Source organism: Aquarana catesbeiana, linkage group LG03 (assembly GCF_042186555.1).
Source record: "Aquarana catesbeiana isolate 2022-GZ linkage group LG03, ASM4218655v1, whole genome shotgun sequence".
Classification (NCBI taxonomy): Eukaryota; Metazoa; Chordata; class Amphibia; order Anura; family Ranidae; genus Aquarana; species Aquarana catesbeiana.
In genome coordinates this window covers 649,032,026-649,057,744 of record NC_133326.1, presented here as the reverse complement: position 1 = coordinate 649,057,744, position 25,719 = coordinate 649,032,026, and the positions used below count along the sequence as shown (strand labels likewise).

The window sequence follows — 25,719 nt, the reverse complement described above, 5'->3', positions numbered from 1 at the left end:
AAAATAAAAATGGGCTAACTCTACTGGTTAGATTTTTTTTTTTTAAATTCATTAAAATAATTTTTTCCAAAAAAATTGCTTTTGAAAGACTGCTGCACAAATACAGTGTGACATAAAATATTGCAACAACCACCATTTTATTCTCTAGGGTGTCTACTAAAAAAATATATATATGTTTGGGGGTTCTAAGTAATTTTCTAATCTAAAAAAAAAAAAAAAAAAAAAAAAAGAAAAGATTTTAACTTGAAACCAACAAATGTCAGAAAAAGGTTTAGTGTTTTAAGTGGTTAAACTGTTTTCGCTTACACAGGAAGTCTATTCCATTGACAAACTGTTACAATGTTTATACTTAAGTTCAACTGATAAAGAATGTTGTGATTCTTGGCAAACTGACCGTTTTTTCTCTTCCTTTCTTTTGAGGGCTGTGGCTTCAGAAGAGCAGAGAGAATTCTTTGCATAGAAAGAATTGTGAAACACTTTAGTCAAGATCGCGATAACGGTTCTTGACGATTAATCACGATAATGATTCTTGACGATTAATTGTGCAGCTCTACCACAAATGTCTAAAGTATAGGCCCCACAAGGGTTTATCACAGACAGAAGTAGGGAAGGTCATATGACCATCTGTGACTGCCACTATGTGACAGCAGAGAGTCCTCCCCATGTTCGGTAGTGCAGCTTCTAGGGTGGGATGCAGAAAAACTGCACACCTGCCCAGAAAGCAGCACATGCATGCACTATCAGGCTATTTAATGAACACCTGATTGAAAATGGGCCATGCAGTCTGCCAAAATAGATGCTGGGAGTCAATTCCAAAGGGCTCCAGCATTCTAGATTTGCCACCTGACCACAGCTGTAAGAGTTTCAAGTGGAACTCCAGTTTTAACACCTAAGGGGGTGCAATCAGGTAGACCTAAAAAAGCACCCCTTGCAGCGGTGGTCTGGAATACGCCCCACAACCCCCCAAATGCATGGGCTGTAGAGTGCCAGGCAGGATCAAGGTGTATATATCACCTTTCGGAAAGTCTAAATCATCCCAGTGGACATACCCACTAAGGGGTCTTCAGGGATAGGGCTGCCCCTGACAGGTGAAACATGGGTCTGCACCTGTGGAAGACCCGGTGACTAACTCAAAACATTGCACTTCGTTCCAAGCGCCCAACGCAGGGTCCAGTGCCCTGAGGTCAGCACCGTTTCTACCTGGGCAGAGTCTGGGTACCAAGTAGTAGTGGACCCAGAAGCAGTAAATATGAGGCCCAGGGGCTCTGCAGCAACTGAAGAATCTTGTTTGCAGGCAAATAGCTTCATAAAGAGAAAATAGGAGAACAGATGTTCTGAGAAAAGCAAATCATTCCCCAAGGACACCAAAAATACCCCACAAGACTGGGAGTATTTATAATGGACTTTCTTTTGTTCTGCCAGTGTCCAATCTTCTGAAGGAAGCGATATAACCTAAAGTATCCAAATACTCATGTGTCCCACAATGTACAAATGGGAAAATAAAAAAAACTTTCGGCAGGTAAAAAGATTATCTATATCTATGGATTATATCTGTGTGTTTAGCTTCCAAGATGGAGCTTCACTTTAACAGTTCTTGTTATATTTCAAAACTCAGTCACCCCATGTCACATTCACTTGCAGACGACCTCCTTACCTCTCCGTAACGGTAGCAGCTTGTTTTCTAAAATCTCTCTGGCATCTGTTCCCTCATCCATGAGATCCAGTTTGGTTATAACTCCAATTGTCCTTAAGCCTTTAAGAAATACAAGTAAAGGAATGTAAGGAAATAGCCTCAAGCACTTAAATGCACTATATTAAAATGGGACTATACAGGTGAACCGATATGCATCATCTGTAAATGCTCAACACTATAAAAAAGGGTAAAAAAAACATTTTTGGATACAGGAAAAAAATTTGCTCTACTACAGAACATCCTTTGATTCTGTAAATGGCAGTCTTGGCCCTGGCCCCTACCATCCTCAGGAGCCTCCATATTGGTGAGGCCACCTATTACATTAAAAGCTCAATTTACAAAAGATACAGAGATCAGGTAACAACTTTAGCAACCTATATTTCAGGATTTAATAACCGTTTCGACATGGAGGTGTTTACAGCAAATAATCAGCTCAGGCCACTTGTCAATTAGATGCTAAGTGCAAATGCACAGGTTTAGTTCAACTCCAGCCACAGGAAGTAGATTTGAAGATTGGAACCTTCAGTGTATTGATACTGCTGCAAAACCAGGGAGAAAAAAAAAAAAAAAAAAAGTACACATCTACCATTGTGTTTACTGGCTTTCTAACCCCCTCTGAAGTTCTCCTCCAAGGGATCTTACAGTTCTGGTGTTTCAGGACTGGGTGAGCTGAATCATTCACTGGCTTTCTCTGATAATCTGAGGGTAACACCTCTACAATGTGTAACTGCCGCTACAAGAGGGAGTCTCAATTCAAGAGCAACAGCAGTAGCCTGTATACTCCAGCGATAATCTCAATGATATAATGGAAACAACATTTCTTCACCAGAACTAAGACTCCACGTAATGGTCATGGTAGAGGAGATTATGGAGTCGCCAAGGCAGAGACAAACCCATAAGAGTGTTTTTGTAAGCCTCAGAGATCCATCCCAATTGAAGAGGTTAGTTTACGGTAGACTGACAGTCAATCTATTCTGCCCACATCCCCCACCCACCCTAACCACGTGACGACAATACTTCAACATCAGATAAAAGTAGCTCATCTATATTATACAGATCAAATATCATACAATAAAAAAGTGCACTAAACAATAGCGAGGTGAATATACCAACCAGTTTACAAGGCCCTTTATGTGAAACTAGAAGAACCTTCCTTACACAGGGTTGAGAGCCTCCCACCCCATCCGTTACCTACATAGCATACTGTTTTAACTTTTTTTTTTTTTTTTTTTTTAAATCAGAAAATATTTTAATTTAGAAAAAACAAAAAACATAAGAGTAATGTGCAGAAAGATTTTCCAAGAAGGCATCTATAACTTCCATATATATTGACAAATGACATCATATAGGTCATGTACATTAAAAAGACAATGATATATGCATAAAAACTAAGGGGAGCAATGCCTCTCTGCTGTCAGTATTGAAGGTGAACAAAAATACACATAGTTCAATGTATGCAGTAGCTGTCCTATATTCAAAAGCAAACAAGCAAGTGATCTTTGGCCTATTAGTAGTCTGTCCAACACCAATTCCAACGGGCCCCCACAAGTTATCAAATTTATGGGGTCTACCCCTGTGTTGGCAGATTTCTCCAATCTGAGAGTTTCTAACAGTGCAGCCATTCTTTTGGGAAGGGGGATCAGGGGACATCCAGCATCTAAGCAGAACCCCTCGGGCTTGACAAAGAACTCTAGTAGTAGCTTCTCTCGTATGAGCCTGCAACTGGTCATCCAAGATGCCCAGAAGACATGGTTTGGGGATCTAATGGTATAGAAATCTGGAACACAAGGTTTTTGGTACCCGACAAGTCCACTCAATATCTATGCAACTTTGGGCATCTCCAGGTCAGATTAAGTCACCATTATCCCGAGGCATTTGCTACATGTAGGGGAATCCAAAATACCCATTCAGTGTAGCCTAACGGGTAAAATGAGCTCTCAGAAGTATGTACAATTACATGACTGACACATTGAGAGAACATTAAGGTACGGTCTGCAAGGTCTCCACTCACTGGTCATCCATGAAAGAGCCCACATCCCTCATGTGCTTTCAAAGGAAATAAAGTCAAGAAGTTAGTCAACATTGCGCAGCATCGGGATATAAATCCATTAGTAGAGACAGTTTTGGCCACCATATTGAACACTGGGGTCAGGGACAGCTGCCGCTCCACCGCCGGACCCTGCACTGCAACTGCATATTTAAGCTGATAGTAAAATAGCATGGACCTAGGGAGGGAGAACCTCGCAGCCAGGACCTCAAAGGAACACAATGAGCCATTATGAAAGATATGGTGAAGGTGGTTAATGCCCCACTGACGCCATCTCGTGGCCTGCTGAATTTTGTCTATTTCAAGGTAGGTACTATTACACCATATTGGACTGTAACATGTAAAACCAGTAACCTGTTGGCACTGCCTAACTTTGTTCCAAACCTTATGAATAAGGGTATAAGTAGGTAATAGGCAATTGGATGTAGCAAAGGCGCCAGCATCCAAACCTGTAGGTAGGTCACGTGCCTCAGCTGAATGAAGAATACTTAAAGGAGGAGTTAGTACTGGACTGAGGGGGATCAGCAGCAGGCCCCAACCCCTTGCATAAGTGCTGCAACTTGCCGGCCAGGTAATACAACCAGGGATGAGGCATGGCTAATCCCCCAGCATCTTTAGGCCTCTGGAGGTATGCGAGCTTCACTTTGGGTACCTTGTTCTGTCTAAAAATAGAGTTGACCTCTTATAACACACACAATGGTATTACTACTGGGGTGTTATGCAAAAAGTACAGCAACTAGGACATAAAGATCATTTTTATTAAGTTTACTTTACCTGCCAGGGACAACCAGAGCCTGTTCCAGATTTAAATTTTTATCTCAGAAGCGGCTGAGCAAAGGGGAAATGTTCATGCAACAGAAGTCCAATGGCTGGGGCATAATTTGAAGTCCCAGGTATCTGAAGGAGGATATTAAAAAGGAACTGGGCAGGATTGCACAATGGCTTGAGGGGGGGGGGGGGGTCATTCTCTAGCTACATCAGTGCAGACTTGTCCTAATTAACGAGGAGACCAGAAAACTCACCAAACCACTTGCCAGTCCGCATCACCGCCTCAAGGGAAGCGTCACCCAACAGTAACATGGTATCGTCAGCATAAAGCATGACACTTTCCTGGAGGTCCCAAAATTGAAATCCATTTATGCAAGGGTTCTGCCTGACACATGCAGCCAGTGGTTCCATCGCTAATGTGAATAATAATTGGGATAAGAGACACCCCTGATGCGTACCCCTACCCAGGGAGAATGGGTCAGAGATCTGTCCTGCCTCCCTTATGACTGCTAGTGGGTGGCTATACAGTAATTGAACCCAGGATGTAAAAATCAGGCCCAAAGCCAAACTTCGCAAGAACAGCCCAAAGAAAGGGTGTTTTAACATCTCTACCCCAGCGATTTGACAATTTACACCATAATTCAAGCAAATTCAAAGATTAACATTTCTTACAATATGGAAGAAAGGGATGGACTACGTATTCAAAACAGGGTGGTGCCACAAACTTTCACACCCTCCCATCCTGTTCTTGAACAGTTGGCATCTACCTTGACACATTCCATGGTGACTGGGATGAGATGACTGAGTTAGTGTGGATATGTTGGGGTATCTTCCTGACACTTATTAAAACTGAAGATGATGCTTGGATAAGTTGGACATAATTAAACAGCATTTTTGATTCCTAAAAACAGCATTTTTGATGTCAAAAAATTAAAAAAAAAAAAAAAAAAAAGGAAGAAGAAGGGCAGTCCATTCTGTTCCATCATGTAAAGGGTAACTCCACTTTCGTAGGAATAAAAATGTCAAAGAAAAAATAATCTAGCTATAAAATTGCGACGCAAGTCATATTGCAATATTAAAATCGACCTTTCCTTTTCAATCTGCAGCGCTGTAAATTTTTTGTAAAATACAATATGGCTACCTCGAGGCATTCTGTACACAGATTTGTCATATCCCGCTTGTGCAATTGGCTCACAGATTTTCCCAGAACTGTGCACTAAGATACAAGTCAGAATTTGGGCATCCCCTGCAACATAAATGTCATTTTTGCCGAGATACTCCCAAAAGAAACTCACATCTAATGGGATGCAGACCCTGTCACTTTCCTCATTAGAGCACTGCAAGTGCAGCAGCCGATTGATAATTACGAAACCACTCCCATTAGATTCACTTAGCACATGGACACAGTGATTTCTTCATAACAAAAAGGTAGGAATCTGCAACAAAGTTTGTTAAAATCCTTGTAATGTACATAGATCACCCAGAGAGGAATGCTTTTTTCCCAGCAAAAGTGGAGTTACTCTTTAAAATAAACCTTTCAGATAAGCAAACTAGTTGAGGATTAACAGATGTGTTTTCTGGTAATCAATTACTTAGAAATGAAAGATAATTTTCAATCTACTCCTCTATAGAACCACAGAAGCAGACTGCCTAATCAGCAGTAAAGGGTTCACAATTCATTTAGATTTGTGCTGACTATGCAACTTATAAACAGACACATACATGCACTCTAAATAGAACAAGATTTCAAAAGACACTTCCTGATCCAATACTTCCTTTATCTGTATTACCTGGGTACCACGTGTGTAGTCCTTTAACCCTTTTGTGGCCAGAAACCATTGAAGCCAACATACCAAGGTCATTTTGATCAGCATGCGTCCACTACTCTAACAACTTATGGGTTTTATTTTGCACTGTGCATCAAACTTGTTTTTTCCATAATGTACCGTTTTGCCCATTTTTCCCATCTCTTCTTGTATATCTGTGCTGCTCATCTTTTCCAGCATCTTAATCAAGATGGCGGCATCTGCACCCGAGAGCCGATTCAAGAATTGGCTGTGGTTAGAACACCACTGGATGCCTGGACAGTTAAGTGCCCTAATCGTAAAAGTCAGCAGCTACATTTGTAGCTGTTAAATACATTTTTTGGGTGGGGGTGCGGCGAACTCCTTTAAGCTGCAGACTGGATTTTTAAGGGGGGGGGGGGGGATTTAATAAAACTGGCGCACACAGAATCTGGTGCAGCTGTGCATAGTAACCAATCAGCTTCCAGGTTTTATTGTCAAAGCTTAATCGAACAAGCTGAAGTTAGAATCCGATTGGTTATTATGCACAGTTGCACCAGATTCTATGTGCACCAGTTTTAGTAAATCTCCCACAATGTGTCCAAAGTCACACTAGTGTGAATGGAGCCTTAAAGCCCACAAATTGCAATTCGTGCACTGGGGAAGCCATTCAGATATCATTAATACTACATGTGTAGGCATTAATTGCAACATACACTCTTAGTTCAGCTACAACCCTGAATATATAGCAAAATAAGGAATTCAAGAGCCAGTCGGTCCAATTCAGGAGACAGTTTTTTTTTTTTAGGAGCCACCTCCTTCAACTAGAGAAACCCCCCAAATACTGTCATTTTTAAGAAGCATTGGCTACCTGGCAGATAAACCATTTGAAGGCTTGAAGGAAGAGCCTTGGGACCAAAACAGGCTCTTGCATTAGACTGTTGAAACATGGAAGAAAAAAAAAATGGAGGATTTCAAATTATTATTATACAGCGCCAACAGTTTGTGCTGTGCTTAACAAAATGGAAGCAGACAATACAGTTTGGTACAAGAGAATCAGGGGGCCCTGCTAATTAGAACTTACAATCTAAGAGGGATGGTCAATTGACACAAAAAGGTAATAACTGTGGGGGATGAGCTGATGGAGAAAGTAAAACCGTGTATTAGTTAGAAGCATGATAGGCTTCTTTAAAGAGAAGGGTTTTCAGGGATAGTCTAAAGATGGATAGATTAGGGGACAATCTGACAGATTGGAATAGGAAGTCCCAAAGGAGGGGAGAAGCTCTGGAGAAATCCTGGAGGCCAGCATGAGAGGAGGTGACAAGGGAGTTAGAGAGCAGGTGGTCTTGGGAGGACTGAAGAGAGCGGCTTGGTTGGGGGCTGAGTTGTGGATGGCTTTGTAAATTGTTAGTACTTTGAATTTTATTCTTTGGGTGAGTGGAAGGATTGGCAGACACTGAACAGTTGCTAAGCTGCATGTGTCTTCCAGCAGCCAAATGTACGCAACCATGCTGTGCACTTTACATACTTCATACATATGATGGGTTTATTTTCACTGCAATATGAAAGGACTTGTGTTGTGTCTATGTTTGAAGACTACATGGGAGAGCAGGTCCAAAGAACATTATAATGCCCACGTCTAATAATGTCAGATACATGAGGGTTCAACAGAGTCTGTCGACATTCCAAAGATGTGACTCAGAACAAAGGAATGTTACCTCTATATGCCACAGAAAATCTGTATAATGAGGCCTGCTAACTCTTACCTCCCCCAACCCAGCTGTCACTCCCTCCTGTACTCACTTCACTCCAAAGCACTGAAGCAAAAGCCAGGTTCCCTTTTTTTGATTTACTACCAAAGATCAGATCACCCTATAGCAGATGCACATTCCCACAGGGGGTTACAGCCCTCCCTTACCCTATCCAAAAAAAACAAAAACAAAAATGGTTTTAGTTCTAATTTAAAGCTTCATTTTAAAAGCAGCACCATGCGTTTTCTTTTAACCTCTGTAGAAAACAAACACAGACCTCCCATGTGGACAAATCCAAGTTCCAGGGTTGGTGAAATGTTACTATTTTTCAGCACTCTCAGTGGTCAGAGAAGCACTAATCAAACGTGAGGTCCAGACCTGGAGAATAGAGGTTTTACCTGTTGTATGCCCTGAACTAAAGGCAGAGATGGACATCCATGACCACACTTGTCACAGAAAAAGATTTAGAAGGCCATTGGGAGTGACAGAAGAGAATCCTTACCAGTCCAGGGCACACAAAGCAATGTAATATGAACTTTTGTCCACTATGGAGCTACATGGTTCTAGTCAGTCTTTAAAGGGACCCGTACCATATTTTTTACATTTTTGTATATAACTGATGTAAATGCTAATGTGAATGTATGCCTAAGGTGGTACATGGTACCAGTGAATAGCGTGTTGTGTCCCGGGAGCCTCCCCATTGTGTTTTACGGGATGTGGCCTGGAAAGTACAGTGTTTCATACATGGTGGACCTGCCTGAAAGTGAAGCAGTTTTGGAACCGCACGTATAACTTAATTTATTCTCTTACCCAGGTGGACCTCATCAAGTCTCTGCAACAGGCTCTATCGGATCACCCAGTGGAGGGGACACAGACACACCAGAAGACCAATACAGTTCATATTTGTAGTAGCCAGATTCTCCATTGCTAGCTCTTGGAAATCTCCCACGATTCCATTTAATCTACTGAAGGCCAAGCTATTATGAATAATGATAAAGAAACTCCTTTCGGCAATCCTATATAATAAATTTGCCTTCTTTGGGAAAAATCTGGGATACCTGAATTAAATATCTTTCGGATTCCTCTTGAGATGAGTCGGATGGCCTTTGCCTCAGCAGAAAAGGGTGCTCCTTCTGTTCTTTTCTTTGTTTCTTATTTACTAACAAAGAATCCGACGCATCTGTTGTAAACTGTGGAGAAGAATTTTCGCCACAATGCCTATAGCTTCAGAGATACATTAAAGACGTGTGGCTGTGCCAAGGTTCTGGACCTGGAGAGTGCTGCATGGCTGACCAACACCGCACACTCAACTCTGGAAAGCAGCACAATACAGAGTGCCCCCTAGGACACTTGCCAAAAAATTAAAAAAAGCTGAGCGTAGGCACGGTTATATTGGGCTGGCCTGCATTTATTTTGGTTTGTTGGTGTCCAATCCTCTTGTATGTAGCATTATAACCTGACTATCTGAATTTCTTTGACCTTCAATAATTGAGGAAAAAAAAATGTATATAGTGAGGACAACAGCCAGAATCCTAACATGGGAGCAGCCATTGCAGAATTTATTTTTTCATGCAACAAACCCCAAGGCTTATCCATCATTTCATTCCCACCATCACTGACTTGGAAAAGGACACCATCAATGTTGGGATACCTGGTATGCTAAATACTTTACTCTTGGGTAGCGATTCACAAAGTAGTAATGGATAAGGTTGAATAGCTGCTCTCATATCTCTAGCATGACAGATTGTAAACAAGAACTTCAGGCAAATATATTAATGTATTCTTGTATGAATGGTTCCCTATATCTACTAATGTATTCCTCCAGAACTCATTCAGTGATTTTTCAACTCAGCTGGTTTAATTAGATGACATTTATAATGAAATGCCACCTACCAGCTAAACATTAATCTCCGGTTTGAAACGGAAACAATTATTCTGTAAGCTGATAAGTGGAAGATACTTAGGGTTTCCATTCACACTTGTCCCTTATTCCTGCAGCAATACACATTCATTAAAGTGCATTACAAGTAGAAATACTATTCATTCTTTTGTGGCTAGGTTACATTTATGCTCACGGGAAAAAAAATAATGTGCGCTTATAAGTGTTCAGGAGGCCCAGAAAAGTGAAATCGAAAATGTATGCATCGTGCCTGTCTTATAAATTACAGCGAAGCATTCAGAAAGAAGTGGGTGGGAAAAAAAAAACCCCGGGAGGATCAACAGGTAATAAAAATATGTTACAGGGGAGACTCCAAAAAAGATGCTGCTGAATTGATAGTGACAGAAAGCAGCATATACTGGATATCATTGTTTTGCCCGTGGTTAGACTATAACCACTTGCCTACTGGGCACTTTCACCCCCTTGATGCCCAGGCCAATGTCAGCTTTCAGTGTTGTCGCACTTTGAATGACAATTGTGCGGTCATGCAACACTGGACCCAAACTAAATTTTTATCATTTTTTTGAGACAGGTAGATCTTTTTGGCAGTAATCACCACTTTTATTTATTTTTGGTTTAGCAAAAAAGACCGATTTAAAAAAAAAAAAAAAAAAAAAATTTAACCACTTCAGCCCCAGAAGATTTGGCTGCTGAATGAAAGGGCCATTTTTTTTGCCATTCGGCACTGCTTCGCTTTAACTGATAATTGCGCAGTCGTGCGACTCTGCACCCCAACAAAATTGCTATTTCCCCCCCCCCCACAAATAGAGCTTTCTTTTGGTGGTATTTGATCGCCTCTGCAGTTTTTATTTTTTGCACTATAAACAAAAAAAAACAAAAAAAAAAAGCGACAATTTTGAAAAAAAAAAAAAAAAAAAAAAAAAAAAAAACATTTGTACTTTTTGCTATAATAAATATCCCCATTTTTCTTTTTAACAAAAGCTAATTTTTTTCTCAGTTTAGGCCGATATGTATTCTTCTACATATTTTTGGTAAAAAAAAAAAAAAAGATCGCAATAAGCGTATATTGATTGGTTTGCACAAAAGTTATAGCATCTACAAAATAGGGGATAGATTTATAGCATTTTTATTATTTTTTTTTATACTAGTAATAATGCGATCTGTGATTTTTATCGTGACTGCGGTCACATCAGACAATTTTGACACATTTTTGGGACCATTGGCATTTATACAGCGATCAGTGCTATAAAAATGCATTGATTACTGTAAAAATGTCACTGGCAGTGAAGGGGTTAACACTAGGGGGCGATCAAGGGGGTGACTGACTAGAGCAGTGATTGGCACTCCAGATGTTTTTGAACTACATTTCCCATGATGCTCATGCATTCTGCAGTGTAGTTGAGCATCATAGGAAATGTAGTTCCAAAACATCTGGAGTGCCAAGGCTCGCCATCACTGGACTAGAGGAAGTGACGGATCGTGGTTCCAAGCTAATAGGAACACACGATCTGTCACTCCTCTCAGAACAAAACAGGGAAGTGTGTGTTTACACACACTCGTCCCTGTTCTCTTTCCTGCTCTCGATTGCTCGTGGCTAGCGGTCATCGCGACCGCCGGCCACGACCATTGGCACCCCCACTGTGCAGCCGGTGCACGCCTGCTATCCCGAGATACCCACAAGCCGATGTATAGCTACGACGGTTTGTGGGATTGTGCCGACCTGCCGCAGTATAACGATGGTGGCTGGTTGGCAAGCGGTTAAAGTTTGCTATAAAATTTTGTAAAAAAGTAATTTATTTCCTTCACTGATATGCTGCATTGATGGGCACCAATGAGGCCACACTGATAAGGAGGCACTGATGGGGCGGCACTGACGGGCATTACTGATAATCAGGTTAATCAGATTATCACTGCCCTGATTGTCAGTGCAGATGTCCCCTGTGTGGATTTGCCGGTTTTTGGCTCTCCTCTCGCGCTTACAGCATGAGGGGAGGATTGCTGATAACTGGCAAAGCCTGTTTACATTGTGATCAGCTGTGATTGGACACAGCTGATCACATGGTAAAGAGCCGCCGTGATAGGCTCTTTACCTCAATCTGTAATCAGCTGGGTCCAAAGGATGCAGCAATCACAGATCACTGCCGATGCACGCCACAGGGGGCGCACAGGCAGCGCGAGCACATCATGACAGCTTCCCAGCAAACAGCAGCAGTCATTCAGCTATAGCACAGTCGCGAGGGGGTTAAGTAGAAGAGGTCAGCAATGAAGGCACAGTTAATATGGTTAATAAGGTTGTAGGTGGAATTCACCATTATGTTCACAACTCCTCTATCAGTCCTCTAAATTCCTCAGGCCTCTTGTTAAACTTTTTCAAGCATGACATTCCATGTATAATACAACAGACTGAGGGCTTTGGCCATATACCATAGGATGTGTAAGGCACCACTGGAGCCCCAATGAGCCATAAGGGTGGTGAGCAGATTAAATTAAAGTGAACCTGTGATGAAGATACATGCAGGTTATTAAACGGCTTACCATCCGCAGATCTAACTGACCCACCTGCTCGTGAGCAAACTAGTGTGCAGCATGTCAATGACTTTGGAATACATTCTAGTTTCAAGAAGTGAAGACAATAGTAAAATTTGGGCACTTGCAGCTTTAACTTTTCAATATACCATTTGCAAATGAATACAGCTGATGATTTTACTAACATTTCAGAAAAATATCAGATTAGGTTGGTAACGGATTAAACCAATCTCTGGATAATCTGTTACAAACTTTTAGTAAAATGGACATGGTGCATGCACTTGTTGCTGGCTCTAAACAGATGAGCTCCCCTCGCTTACTATCCCAAATCTAGCACCATCGGCCATTATCTTTTGCGGTCAAAGATTCCTCAAAATCGAATAGTAGTCATTTTACTTCCTCTTTTCTTTCTGTGCCTCGTTTCTAAAAAAGGAAAAAAAAACAAAAAAAAAAAAAACAAAAAAAAAAACACTCCATCGAGGAAAAACAGGAAATTCAGCTCACCGGAATGGACACTGGGCAAAGGAATAAAGACAACTTTCCTTCATTGCGACAGATTGTAGTATAAAAACCTCACACAGGATCCAATTCGTTTTTTTCACTTTCTAAAAATAACAAGATTGACGGGGATCCAAGCTACACAGCCACTGCTCTACACTGGTTGGAGTAAAGGACTGTTATGTGAAGGTGTCTAAGGGTGCACTCACGCTGGCAATTTGAACTGGCCTCTGCAAGTGTCCCAAACTGTGCCCGGGATCAGTTAAGCGCATCACACCCAGGACCGCTTGGTAGAGGTGGTCCCAGGTGCAGTTCCCTTGTGATGCAGTAGTTTGCTTCAGTATGAGTGCTAACCGTGCCGGAGCATGGACCTCTCCATAAATGACAATGTACTGAAGCATGGATCACTGGTCCGGTTAGCAGAGGAGTGTGCCTGGAAACACTTGCGTTTCTGGGAACACTTCTTCCTTAAAGTGTTACTAAACCTAAAAACGTTTTTAACCTTAAGGGGTTGTAAACCCACGAAGTTTTTCACTTGAATGCGTTCTATGCATTAAAGTGAAAAACCTTCTGTAGTGCAGCAGCCCACCAGAGCCCCCCCCCCCCCCCCCCCCTTACTTACCTGAACCTGATCATTTCAGCGACGGGGAAGAGCACAGCAGCTCCAGCCACTGTCTCGGGTCCTCATTGGATAGATTGATAGCAGCAGGAGCCATTGGCTCCCACTGCGGTCAATCAAATCCAGTGACACAGAGCCGGGGGGTGGGGCTGAGTACTGCAATCTGTGTAAATGGACACAGCAGCAGGACTTGGGAGCGCGCCTGCACGAGTGCTCAATGGAATGAGGCTCTTCGTGGGGGCACTCGAGAAGAGGAGGAGCCAGGATCGCCGTTGAGGGACCCCAGAAGAGGAGAATTGGGGCTGTTCTGTGCAAAACCCTTGCACAGAGTAGGTAATTATGACACAAACATACAAACACACCTAACCTTTATAACCCCTTTAATGCACTGTTTGCATTGAAAGGTAAAAAACATTTTCAATTTCTTTGTGCCCCCAGCCCCTGTGTGAAGGAGAAGAGAGGGGGAGAAGAGATAAGTGCTGTGCACAGCTGCATCTATTTCTCCCCTTCCTCTTCACACAGCATTCCAGAAGCAGCAGGAGCCATTGGCTCTTGCTGCAGTCAATCAAGTGCAGTGAAGAGGAACAGGGGTGCTTAAGTCCCACTGTGTATGTCTATAAAGAGCGGAGCTCCATATGGGAGCGCTCAGACTGTTTCTCCCCATAGCAAGCGGCTGGCTATGGTTGTCCTAAAAAGAACAGGAGCCAAGAACGCCGCCGGAGACCCCAGAAGAGGAGATCGAGGCCACTCTGTGCAATACCACTGCACAAAGCAGGCAAGTATAAACATGATTGTTATTTTATTTTAAAAAATAAAATAAAAAAAATAAATCTGACTTTAGTACACTTTAAAGAATATGTGTTCCCAACATTTCATATTCACGATATGTGCTTGCTGTACAATGTACTTGTATGAGAAAGTATCCTGTTGCCTTTGTATTACCTCTAATGTGTGAACTGTCTGGTGTTCAGGCCAGTCCTTCTGCTTTCCTATTAAAAACTGACCACACTAAGCAGGTGAACACATCATGGATAGTTCTCTAACTATGCGGGGAACTGAGTGTACTCTCCTCCAATGATCAGACATGTTCCTGCTGCACAGCCATTCACTGGGAAGCTCAGTGTGCTGCTGCTTCTCCTCCCCCCAGCTCTTATGGAGAACAGAGGGAATGTGATCACAAAAAAAAAATAAAAAAATTTGGCCTTCTATTTTAAACTGAATGGGTTGTTTTACAAGGTTATCATTTACAAATCACTTTAAGCATACCACACCCAGGATCACTTGGCAGTGGTGGTCCCAGGTGCAGTTCCCCTGTGATCAGGTACTGTTTGCTTCAGTGTGAGTGCAAACTGCTGGAGCACGAAACTCTCCATAGATGACAATGAGCTCCATTCACAAAGCGGTATCTTAATGCATCCAAGTAAGATACCGCAAAGCGTTTTACAAACTTTTTTTTTTTTAATTCACAAAAAAAAAAAAAAAGCTACTAAAATACTGCTTGCGCTATTTTTGAAGTCCCGCAGTAGATTAGTATTGAAAACCTGCAGTAATTTAAATGTTAGTGGAAGCCGACGTCCTTAAACGGTGTAATTAGTTGGTTAAGGAGCGGGCGACCACCGGCGTCTAACTGGTAAACAACATGGTTAAGTGGGCAGCCGTTGCATATAGAAATTTAGCCTAGATCAAAACGCATCCCAAAAGGTTACCACCACAGCATGGCCTGACAAGAACAGAAGAGCTTCAGTAAAAGAAGCCATTACAGCTAAGGAGGAGGATAAACACAGGTCTCGTTCTGTAGGAGGAACCCCCCCCCAAATGACATCTAATAGACCAGATAACATAGTTGTGAAACTCGTGTAGCCAGGGACATCAATGTATTACATTTAATGGCTTTGACAAACACTTACCCAAATGTCAGACAAGCCAATTATAAACTCTTTAAAAATACAGCTTATGAGAAAATAAAACAGTCTAAACTTCACACATTCCTGTTAACCTTACCTTGGGGATCCACCTCTTTTGATAATTTCAAGGCATCGGAGTTGGCCAGGTCACTGTTGGCTGGAGTGACAGCCAGGATTAGACAGCTCTCTCTAGTGATGAACTGGAGGATCATGTCCTTGATTTGGTACTCAATGTCCTGCGGCTGGTCACCAATAGGGACCTTTGTGATACCCGGGAGATCAATCAAGGTCAGGTTCAAGACTGGAAGATAAATAAAAAGTGAATTAGAAATAAATGATGATAACTCAGAACACAAAGCTGTCTATCAAAATCACAATAAAGATGCATTTACTGACAGAAAACCATCCTACACTAATAATGGATCAGGAGACTTCTCCTTTCATCTACCACCACCTTTTCTTTAAACTGCATGTGTAGATTTGAAGAAACAGAGCCTATTCACAAAAAGACGTCGTCAATTAAAGTGGTTCTAAAGCCTTAAAGCGGAGTTCCACCCAAAGGTGAAACTTCCGCTTTAAGCACTCCTCACCCCCTGACATGCCCCATTTGGCATTATTTTTTTTATTTTTTTTGGGGGGGGGGAGGGGGGGTACCCTCTTTTTAGTGGGACTTCCTGTCCCACTTCCTCCTTCCTGTTCTTGGCTGCCTAGGCGGCGACTCCTCTCACCCTAGGCAGCCACTCCCTGCCAGCGATCTTCTGGGACACAACACAGGTCCCAAAAAATTGGCTGGCCAATAGCAGAGCACAGCGCGACTCAAGCATGCACAGTGCGCGCCCGGCCGTGAAGCCGTAAGCTGTCACGGCCGGGTGCTCACAGTTGCTATGATGGCGCCGAGGAGATGAGTGAGGCTCCGGGCAGCCGCATCGCTGGACCGTGGGACAGGTAAGTGTTGGTTTATTGCTTTTTGTAGCTGCTGACTTTTAACTAAAAAAACGTGCTTTTTTTTTTTTTTTAAATGGGAAAAAAAAAAAAAAAAAAGAAAAAAAAAAAACTTAGGAGGAGCTCCAGTCTTCTCCCCCAAAAACTTTGCACAGAGCAGGCAAGTATGACATGTTTCTTTTTTTTTTTACATAAAATAACAATGAAAGCTTTACAATCACTTTAAACAAGGTCCTTACCAAAACACAAAAGGCAGCTACATTAAAGCTGAACTCCTGGCAAACAGCTCAAAATAAAACTGAAATACATAAGAGCAGCTTGAGCAGACAAAAAGCAATAATTCTGTTCAGTGTTTTGATCTATCCACTCCTGTAAGACAGTAGTTAGGTTCTGGATCTCCTCCCAGCAGACCCGACTACACTTCTAGTATATAAAAACCCAATGCCTAAAATCTTAATATATGTAAAATTCAAATCTTTAACATGTTAAAGCAGAACTAAATCCTCTAATATTTTTCTTCTCTCTCGTAAGGAGAGGTCGGCTAGCCCCCTCATTGTTGTAGACATCTCCCCGGCTTCTTCCAGGTTGTTCATTCAGCCATCTTGAGTGATGGAGCCAGGATGATGAGACTCTCGTGCATGTGCACAGCAGATTATTCATTCTGGCACTGAAGTGTATCAAGGATGTACCCTGGTGCTACACATGCCTAGTAGGTCTCTTAAAGAGGAAGTAAACCCTCTTTGTTTCCCTGCAAAAGTGAAGCATAATGGGCTATTATGCATTGCATAGTAGCCCATTATGTGTCACTTACCTGACACAGGAGCCTGTGATGTCACCGCTGTCCCCTCTGCTACGGAGCGTCCATCTTCTTTCCGGGTATCGTGGCACAGACGCTGCGATTGGCTGGAGCCGCAATGACATCACTCCCGCGCATGCGCATGGGAGCCGCCACTAACGGCATATGGCCGTTAGCAGCGGCATGCTCAGTGCACCTGCGTGCCGCTGTCTACAAAGCATGCGTCGTAGACAGCGGTGCCTGTCTTTTTGCAAATATCTCCTAAACCGTGTAGGTTTAGGAGATATTTCTTGGACCTACAGGTAAGCCTTAATCTAGGCTTACCTGTAGGTCAAAGTGGTGCGTAAGGGTTTATAACCACTGTAAGCAAAAAAAAAAAAAAAAAAAAAATTTCCTTTTGCTTGCTTGAGGGATAACCTTAGCTTTAATATGATTTCAAAACTTAAACGTCTAAAATGTGCAGTTTTCCTAAAAAATACTTGGCAATCCACTTGATAAATGCAGCCCACTCATGCATTCCAACGGTGTGGAAGTCCCCATCCCCTTCAACAGTCCAGCAATGGATTAGACAAATTGAAGATATTGGATTAATAAAAAGTCTTCATTCATTCCAAATTTATGTCCACACTGTTCTACTGGATAGAATTTTCTTGCAAGGAACGCTTCAAAATGATTAATCTTGTTATCCCCTTCTACTGCTTGACATGATACTTTGTCAGTGAATCTGACTTGGCTCTTATGCCCCTTATTCCTCTGCCATTCCTCCTCCTATAACCCTTTTTAGAATACCCTTTTCTCTTTTCTAGATTATACCCTGACCTACTTGGGCAACCCACAGATACAGCAAGTCAGTTTTTTTTGGTCAACCAGTGGATTTAAAGTGGTTGTAAAAGCTGAAGGTTAGACCGACCTATGTACAACTGCAGTGCCCAATACATGGATCAAAATATGTCTGGTCCCTGCTGTATATTTCAATCCAGGTATGGCCAGTTTAAGATTCTCCCGTTTGCGTCCTCTCATTCTGATGTTTTTTTCCCCATTTCTGAACCAGCATGAGACCCTATATAAAAATCTCCACTTCAGTCTTTTCAGATTAGTAAAAATTGAGACATAACAGCGCTGTATTGCGATATAAAAGTATGTCGTTTTTACAGCCTCACTACCAGAGGACTCTGCTTGTGCTTACTTGCTATATGTGATACAATTGTCTTAATTACTCTCTGTATAATCTTCTAATATGCTGGTCACGGTAGAACTTTCCCTACTTGGCTTATTTCCTAAATGTTTTGTATTTGTTTAGAGTGTTAAAAGCCATAAAGAATTCATAAAAAAAAAAAAAAAAATTATACACACACACACACAGATCCTGCCACAAAGGTTTCAGGTTTAGGCACTTCCTGTTAAAGGTGACAACACTGTTCTTGACTCACAATTGCACTACTGTGTTGCCACCTGTCAAACTTGACATTCAATGGAGACAAGTGACAATTTCAACACACATTCTGTATCGTGGTTCATTTGTCACCATGAGAAATGTCATGTAGAACAGGGTTCCCCAACCTCTGGTCCATGGCCTGTTGAAGGCCGCCCAGAAGGCGAGCACCGACCACAGTCCGCACAGGACCGTCAGACTGCAGTCACCGCTCAACTCCTGGTGTGCGGCCATGTCCAAGTGTCCACTCCCAGCTTTCCCGCCTTGCTGATGACGACGACATCCTATAAGTAGGGGGTGGGAGCAGCTAGAGATCTGCACAGAGAGCGGGAGTCTTTCATATTAACAAGTAATCACATAAGTTTAGCAGGTCCCACCCTCTGTCCAGATCTGCAATTCATCCCACCCCCTGCACTGCTGATAGGATGACAGTCAGTCAGTGGGGCGATAGACCCTAGAAAGGACATATAGGCTCAATCTTGCCTCTGCCCTGCCAAAGGTACGACTGTGCAGGGCAGGCAAAGAGTGAAAGGGGGCCACTGTGACGTTAGAGAGAAAAGGGGATGACATTACTGCAAGGGGTACGGTGATGGGGGGTGGCTGCGATTGCTAGTGTCACTGGGTTCTAAAGGGGACTACAGGGGCCGGAGGATCAACTCCATAAATATCCCATCGCCAACCAAACCAAGCTTTCATGGTAAATGTGCGTTTTGTTTCATGTAACTTGTTACAGATCTCAAAAGTTATGTAAAAGGACATTGAACGCCACCAACTATGCTGTTACCGACATTTAAAAAGTGTTTTTTTTATATATTCATACTTACCTAGGTGGATGCAGCATCAGACCGATGCTGCATCCTTCCCCCCGGGGTCCCTGCACTGAGAACCGAGCCACAGAACACAGCCGATGGCTTGGTTCTCTCCCCTTCTCGAGCCTCAGAGAGCTGCTGCCTGTCAGTCAGCATCTCTCCTCCTCCACACCCATTGGAGCAATGAGCTGTGGAGAGGCGGGGAGCAGCCATCTCAGCGGCTTGTTGAGACTGCCATCAGTCAACGCAGCTGGCGGATCCAGACTTCGGAAGTTGGGATGACGCGTTGCCTCGACTGATAGCAGTGACAGCGGACTTTAGACCGCTCTCCACCGAAAACGGGTCACAGGAAGAGTGCAAAACGAACTGCACTCCTGTGACCCATAGAAGCCCAGCCTAAACAGCTCCTTTAAATGGCATCTAAACTGGAGCAGAAAAGGGAACAGCCACTTCCCATCATTACAAACAAATGGAGCAATTTCAGTGCCATGATATGGTCTGGTATGTGTGTAAGAGCTGAGAATGCAGCAGTGTGAGCGACATCATATGCATGACATCCAGCACTGACCACACACCGGGTTCTGTCTGACTCATGGAGGTTTCACAACACTGTTTATATGTACAACAATTCTGCTTCCTGCACCTGGCTTGCGGCAACTGTCATAATCCCACATATGTTGAATGGAATACAAAAAATAAAAATTTGGCTTCACTAGTTAAAACATTTTGAGTGGATACACTTTTAATATACACGTTCCCCACCGCATAGCAAATATGTCTAAAGTTGACCAAGCTGTGCTGCCTAGAGTGACAAGGCACTACCCAGCTCTCCTCCTCCATCTCCAGGATAACAGACTGACTCCAGACACTGTCCACTGTTAACGCTTTCCTGCGAAAACCAGAAGATGTTTATTTTTATTTGCTAAGCTAAAGACTGAGGGTTTTATACTACTTAAAGTGTTTGTTGCCCCAACATTTCATATTCCTGATATGTGTATGTTGTACTACGTACTAGTGTTAAAAAGTATCTGTTGTCTTTGTATATCTTCCTTTGGGTGAAATACCTGGTGAACCTGGCAATCCCCCCTGCTTTCCATTGCAAACTGACCACACTACACATAGAAGCACATCCATCCCAGTGTGGTCAGTTTTCTGGCTGTGCTGAAGCACAGCCTGCCTATTCTCCAATGGCTCCGCCCCCAAACAGCTCTTCATTGGGAAGATCCGTGTATTGCCTTTTCTCTGTCTGCTGATGACACCCCCCCCCCCCATGCAATCTCCACCCCTCCTTCCCAAGCCCCTGAGAACAGAGGTTACGTGATCACTTATAGATATAGAATAATCTATACATTCATGTATTATATCTATTTATGAGAATAGAGTGGCAACAGCTCTCCTGATTGCATGACAGGGTTGCAGTGCCATTATCTTGCATGTGTGTTCCCATCACATGGTGCCTGCATAGTTCCAGGTCCAACACCACTTTAAGATAGACCAATCTTAGCAGGGGTTCCCTCGAGACCCAACATTTATTTTAAGGGCGGCTCTGGGGTAAATGGGTTAAGAAAGGCTGGTCTATAGATAAGGTACAGCGATTTTACTTTATGAACTGTTATCCTTGATTGGACATTGAGCAGATTGTGACAACACTTGGATGAATTGGATGGGTCCCTGCACAAAGCACTTTTTTGTAAAAATCACTGACGTATTTTGCACTTTGAAGATTTGTTTGCACATATTTCATGCAAGTTATTTCAAAGTTATTGTTCTTTGCACATATCTTTTATGACTTCTCTTAATGAAGATTCTCTTTTGAATATTGCACTTTATTATTTATTGCCTCTTTAGCATTGCGTATGTGCCACATTACCCCACGTCTTTAATTAATCTACTGTGTGAACACCTTATGTTGGCAGCTATTCATTAGTGTCCCCCCCCCCGTTTTTCTTTATTAGTTTGTGCATTAGTATTCTTATATACGGCGACTGACCATCGTCACCATTGGGAAGTGTATTACTAGCAGGATCACAGGTGAAAATAACATCACAAAAGATAACCAACACAGCAGCCATATATTAGGATTTTAGTGTTGGTTTTAGATGCAACAACTTCAGCACAGGAAATGATAGGATTGTGCTGGAACAGCTCAGAAATAAACAGCAGATCCATCTGACTTTCGTTTGTGCTACTTAAATGTTTGCAGTTAACCCCAACATCACTCAGTTATCTCACAAATGCTTATGATATTTAGGTCCTCTAATCTCTTGTCTTGTAGCCAAGACTAAAAGGACAATGTTTCTGAGCAAGTGGATATATATATTAATAGAGCTAGTCATACAATGTAAAAGTGCTCTGACAAGGCTTTCCAGATGCAGTAATGCAGCCTAAGAGTGTCCCGAGGGCCCGGTGGGAATTATAGTGCTTCTGACTGGAAGGCCCTTCAGGACTGTTATGTAGATATAATAGTAAGTGCTTCTCTGGTCTTATCACAATGACACACTTAAAGTGGATCTTCAGTCATATTTTCATCTTTCTCTCCATTAAATCTTCTGCCCTTGTGGTTTTAACTTTGGATAGTAAAACATTTTTTTCTGCCAGTAAATACCTTCTATAGCCCACTTCCTGTTTCTTGTCTGGTCATTAGACTAGGCTTATGACATCATGCACCTCTCTCTCTCGCCAGGAAGGAAGGGAGGGGGGATGACTCATAAGAGGGCTAATGAGAGCTGCAGGTATGAGATATACATACATGTCCATTTTATAAAAATGAAATATGCAAAAAGGTTGGAGGGAAGCTTCAGAACGGCAAAGATGTTTATTACAAATTGTGTCAGCAAACTGCAGTTCCTCTTCAAGAGGCACAGACAGCACTGAAAATAGGTTAGTACTCAGAGTGGACTCAGAGCTACCATATAGAACTGCTTTTTTTTTTATAGTTTAGGGGATAGAGTAGGTGTAGGACAATGCTTAACCCCTTGACGCCAAAGTAACACAGATATGCAGCCCCACTAGACTGGGCTTTTTTTCCCCGTGGGGCCACATATTTGTATATCTCCCTTTGAGCTGAGAGTGCGCCGCGCGACACGCTCCCAGCACAGAGGCCGGGGTCTTACCGGGAGCCCCGGGCCCTGTACTAATGATCAGGACCTAGAACTCGAGATTCCAGGTCACCTGATCATTGTGGTGGTTATGACTAAAGCCTTATAGACTGAAACACGTCAACAGTTTTCCTGCGTGTGTTCATTGTGGCTTGGTAATAAATGACGATTTTTAAAAAGATGTATGCTTTGTTTTTTTTTTTCCTGCTAATCATACTTCCCTCGGTGGATGAGCATCAGACCGATGCTGCAGCTGTCCCCCGCTGTCTCTGCACTGAGAACGGAGCCACCAAACGCCGCTGATGGCTCAGTACTCACTCCTCCCCGAGCAGAGCAATGCTGACAGTCAGTATCACTCATTGGAATGATTAGCTGTGGAGGGGCAGGGAGCGGCCGTCTCAGCAGTTCGCCGAGACTGCCATCAGTCAAGGCAGCTGGCAGATCCAGAATTGGGAAGTCAGCATGACGCGGTGCCTCGACTGATGGCAGTGACGTCAGCAAAGAGTAGACGTCAGACCGCTCTCTGCTGAAAACGGGTCACAGGAGTGCAAAGCAAATTGCACTCCTGTGACCCATAGGAGAAGCCCAGCCTAAAAAGCTCAGGATGGACTTCTCCTCTAAAGAGCAACAACCGGAGTTCGGATCATTTTTTCTACACTACTTTACCAGCAACTGTGGATTGAGCACCCGGGATCTCTACTATCTACGTGTTGTATTGGTAGTAGCATTGACTTTTCTGTTTATACTGATCGCTGTGATAGCCTTTGTTTGGCTATCACAGTGATCAGTCACTCTGAAACTCGCCCCAGTGTTTCTCTGTGAATGGAGAGTGATACATTGAATCTCTCTCTCTCTCTCTCTCCTTGCAAAGAGAAAAAAAAAATTAAATGCACATGCAAAAATGCAAACTGCGTGGCTTGGATATGGCGGAGTGAAGTCGCCTGTTGCATGAGCTCCCGACTCCAGACCCTCTGATCAAGGCTGATATGCCCTTTTCCAGCACTTCCATCTCCGGCCATGAACTACCGCAGAAAAGGCAAGCACAGGGGATCTTCTAAGGCGGCTTCAATTACCCAGAGCCAGAACAGTCCCGGAGGCCCGCACCGAAGCAACACGTGGCGAGGCTGGGTTATCCGCAGCGATGGCGTCCTCACAGAACTCTGCTTCGCAACCTATAACGGGGATCCCAACCCTCTTGGACTCCCCACCCAGCAACTTGTCAGGCATTGAACCCTCCAAACAGCCATCGGGAGATGATTCTGACATCCGAGCCCTGTTAAGGGCTCTCCCCACCAAATCAGACACGGAGGCTCTGGTGTTAAGAATGGAGGAACAACATCGCCGGGACCTCCAGGAGATTTGCACAGAGGTGGATGGTTTAGACAATCGGCTGACCAGAGAGGAGGCGTTGATGGGTGCTTTGGAGAACCGTGTGGCACAGCTGGAATGGGCGCACCGGAGGCACAACTACATGCTGAAGATGTAGAGAACCGGAGCCGCCGCCAAAATCTGCGTCTCCGGGGAATACCCGAAGCACCTGGCCCAGAGAATCTCACAGACACTGTTCAGGCAAGCTTACATAAAGTTCTGGAAGGAGACCCTCCAGCAACCCTAGAGCTTGACAAGGTGCATAGGGCGCTCGGCCCTAAGCCTGTGGATGTGGAACGGCCCCACAATGTAATCTGCCGCCTTCATCCTTACGGACCTAAAGAACAGATCATGAGAACGGCACGGCTTAAGGGCCCGGTTGACTTTGACGGGGCACACATCTCAATATATCCGGATGTGTCCAGAGCGACCCTACTAAGGAGAGGAGAGCGATACTGAAGCCGTTGCTAGAAGTGTTAAGCCGCGCTGAGCTGCCATACCACTGGGGATTCCCCATCCTGCTGTCCATCCGCAAAGGGAATGATTCGTTCACCTTACCATGCTGAACTCTCGGACCGGTTCGACTTCCTGGAGGTGGAACCGATCCAACTGCAGGACTGGCTGAGCCCTCTACTGAGCAGAGAAGAATTCCAATGTGAAAAGTGAAGGATCGTGCCTCGTACGGAATTTTACTTTCTATTTTCTTATAGCGTGTGACCCACTGATTGTTGATGCGAGTATCACAAGAGCTAAAGAGGGTGCCAGCTATATTCATTCATCCATAATTTTATGTCCGGAGTTCAGCTTTAGCCCACATATGCTGGCAGTTTTATGTTCAGATTACACAACTGTATTCCACATAAAAAAGGGGTCAAATAGATACGTCCTAGGGGCGTACTTACGTCAGGTGGTGGAACCCCCCCCAGTCAGGACCTCCCTCCGCATCCCCTTATGGGCGGTGGGAAGATTACAGGCGATGCAAACACATCATGTTTCCATGCTCGACATTGTCATGGCTCTGTAGCATTGTTCGCCATCTGCCCAACTACATAAAATTGCGTGGATGACACGTCCCCCCCATTCTGGTATTTATACCGATTGAGGTCGAGCGTCACTCCCTCCCTTCTCCAGCATGAGTGGGGTGCACATAGCGTTGGTCTCAGTTTGTGCCTCATATCTGGGGTGTAGGTGGCGCTTTTCAGGCATCATACATCCCCCTCTTCTCACTGGTGGACCTGGCTAACCATCATTCCTACCAAGGATTCGGACATGCAAGATCTGTTGGATAACCCTTATATCTTTTTCTTCATTTGTTTTGGATTCACATTTTTCACCTCCCCTTCACAGTTATATCTCAGAGACAGCTATACCCATATTACACATTTCTAATATTCCTTTCACAGATGATCATAGGTCATTATGTTATCCCCCATTCATATATCCTATAGGAGTTCACCTGGACGTGGATTGCATGGTCCACGGCTCCCCTCCCTTTGTGGGGATCACCTGGGTTCCGCCGCCTCAGCCCCCCGTGGCGAATGCTCTCCGACTCTCCCCTCATGTGCAGGGTTGCCAAAATTTCCCCTCCCTCTTGGGGTCTGCCACTACAATATGCCCAAAATAATATCTCCATCTCAAATTTTTTTTTTTTAAATATATATTTTTGTTTTTTCATATATTACATTACTTTTAGACTCCTTTTTCTGCATCTATTCCTGAAGTGGAGCTTAATTCACGAAATACGTAGGTTATCAATGAAATGTTATTAATACTCATTATCCTAT

The 25,719-nt window shown here is 43.3% G+C and overlaps 1 protein-coding gene across 3 annotated transcripts in view; it reads right to left on the bottom strand.

Moving 5' to 3' along the window:
• The window catches only part of DNM2 (dynamin 2), a 184,139-nt gene that overhangs the window by 93,980 nt on the left and 64,440 nt on the right, over positions 1–25,719 (bottom strand). For all 3 annotated transcript variants that reach the window (XM_073622602.1, XM_073622600.1, XM_073622601.1), the window contains exons 4-5: positions 15,588–15,791; positions 1,655–1,753 (exon numbers count right to left, since the gene is read on the bottom strand). In XM_073622602.1, coding sequence (XP_073478703.1) covers positions 1,655–1,753; positions 15,588–15,791 — 303 coding nt within the window. The remainder of the gene's footprint in view (positions 1–1,654; positions 1,754–15,587; positions 15,792–25,719) is intronic.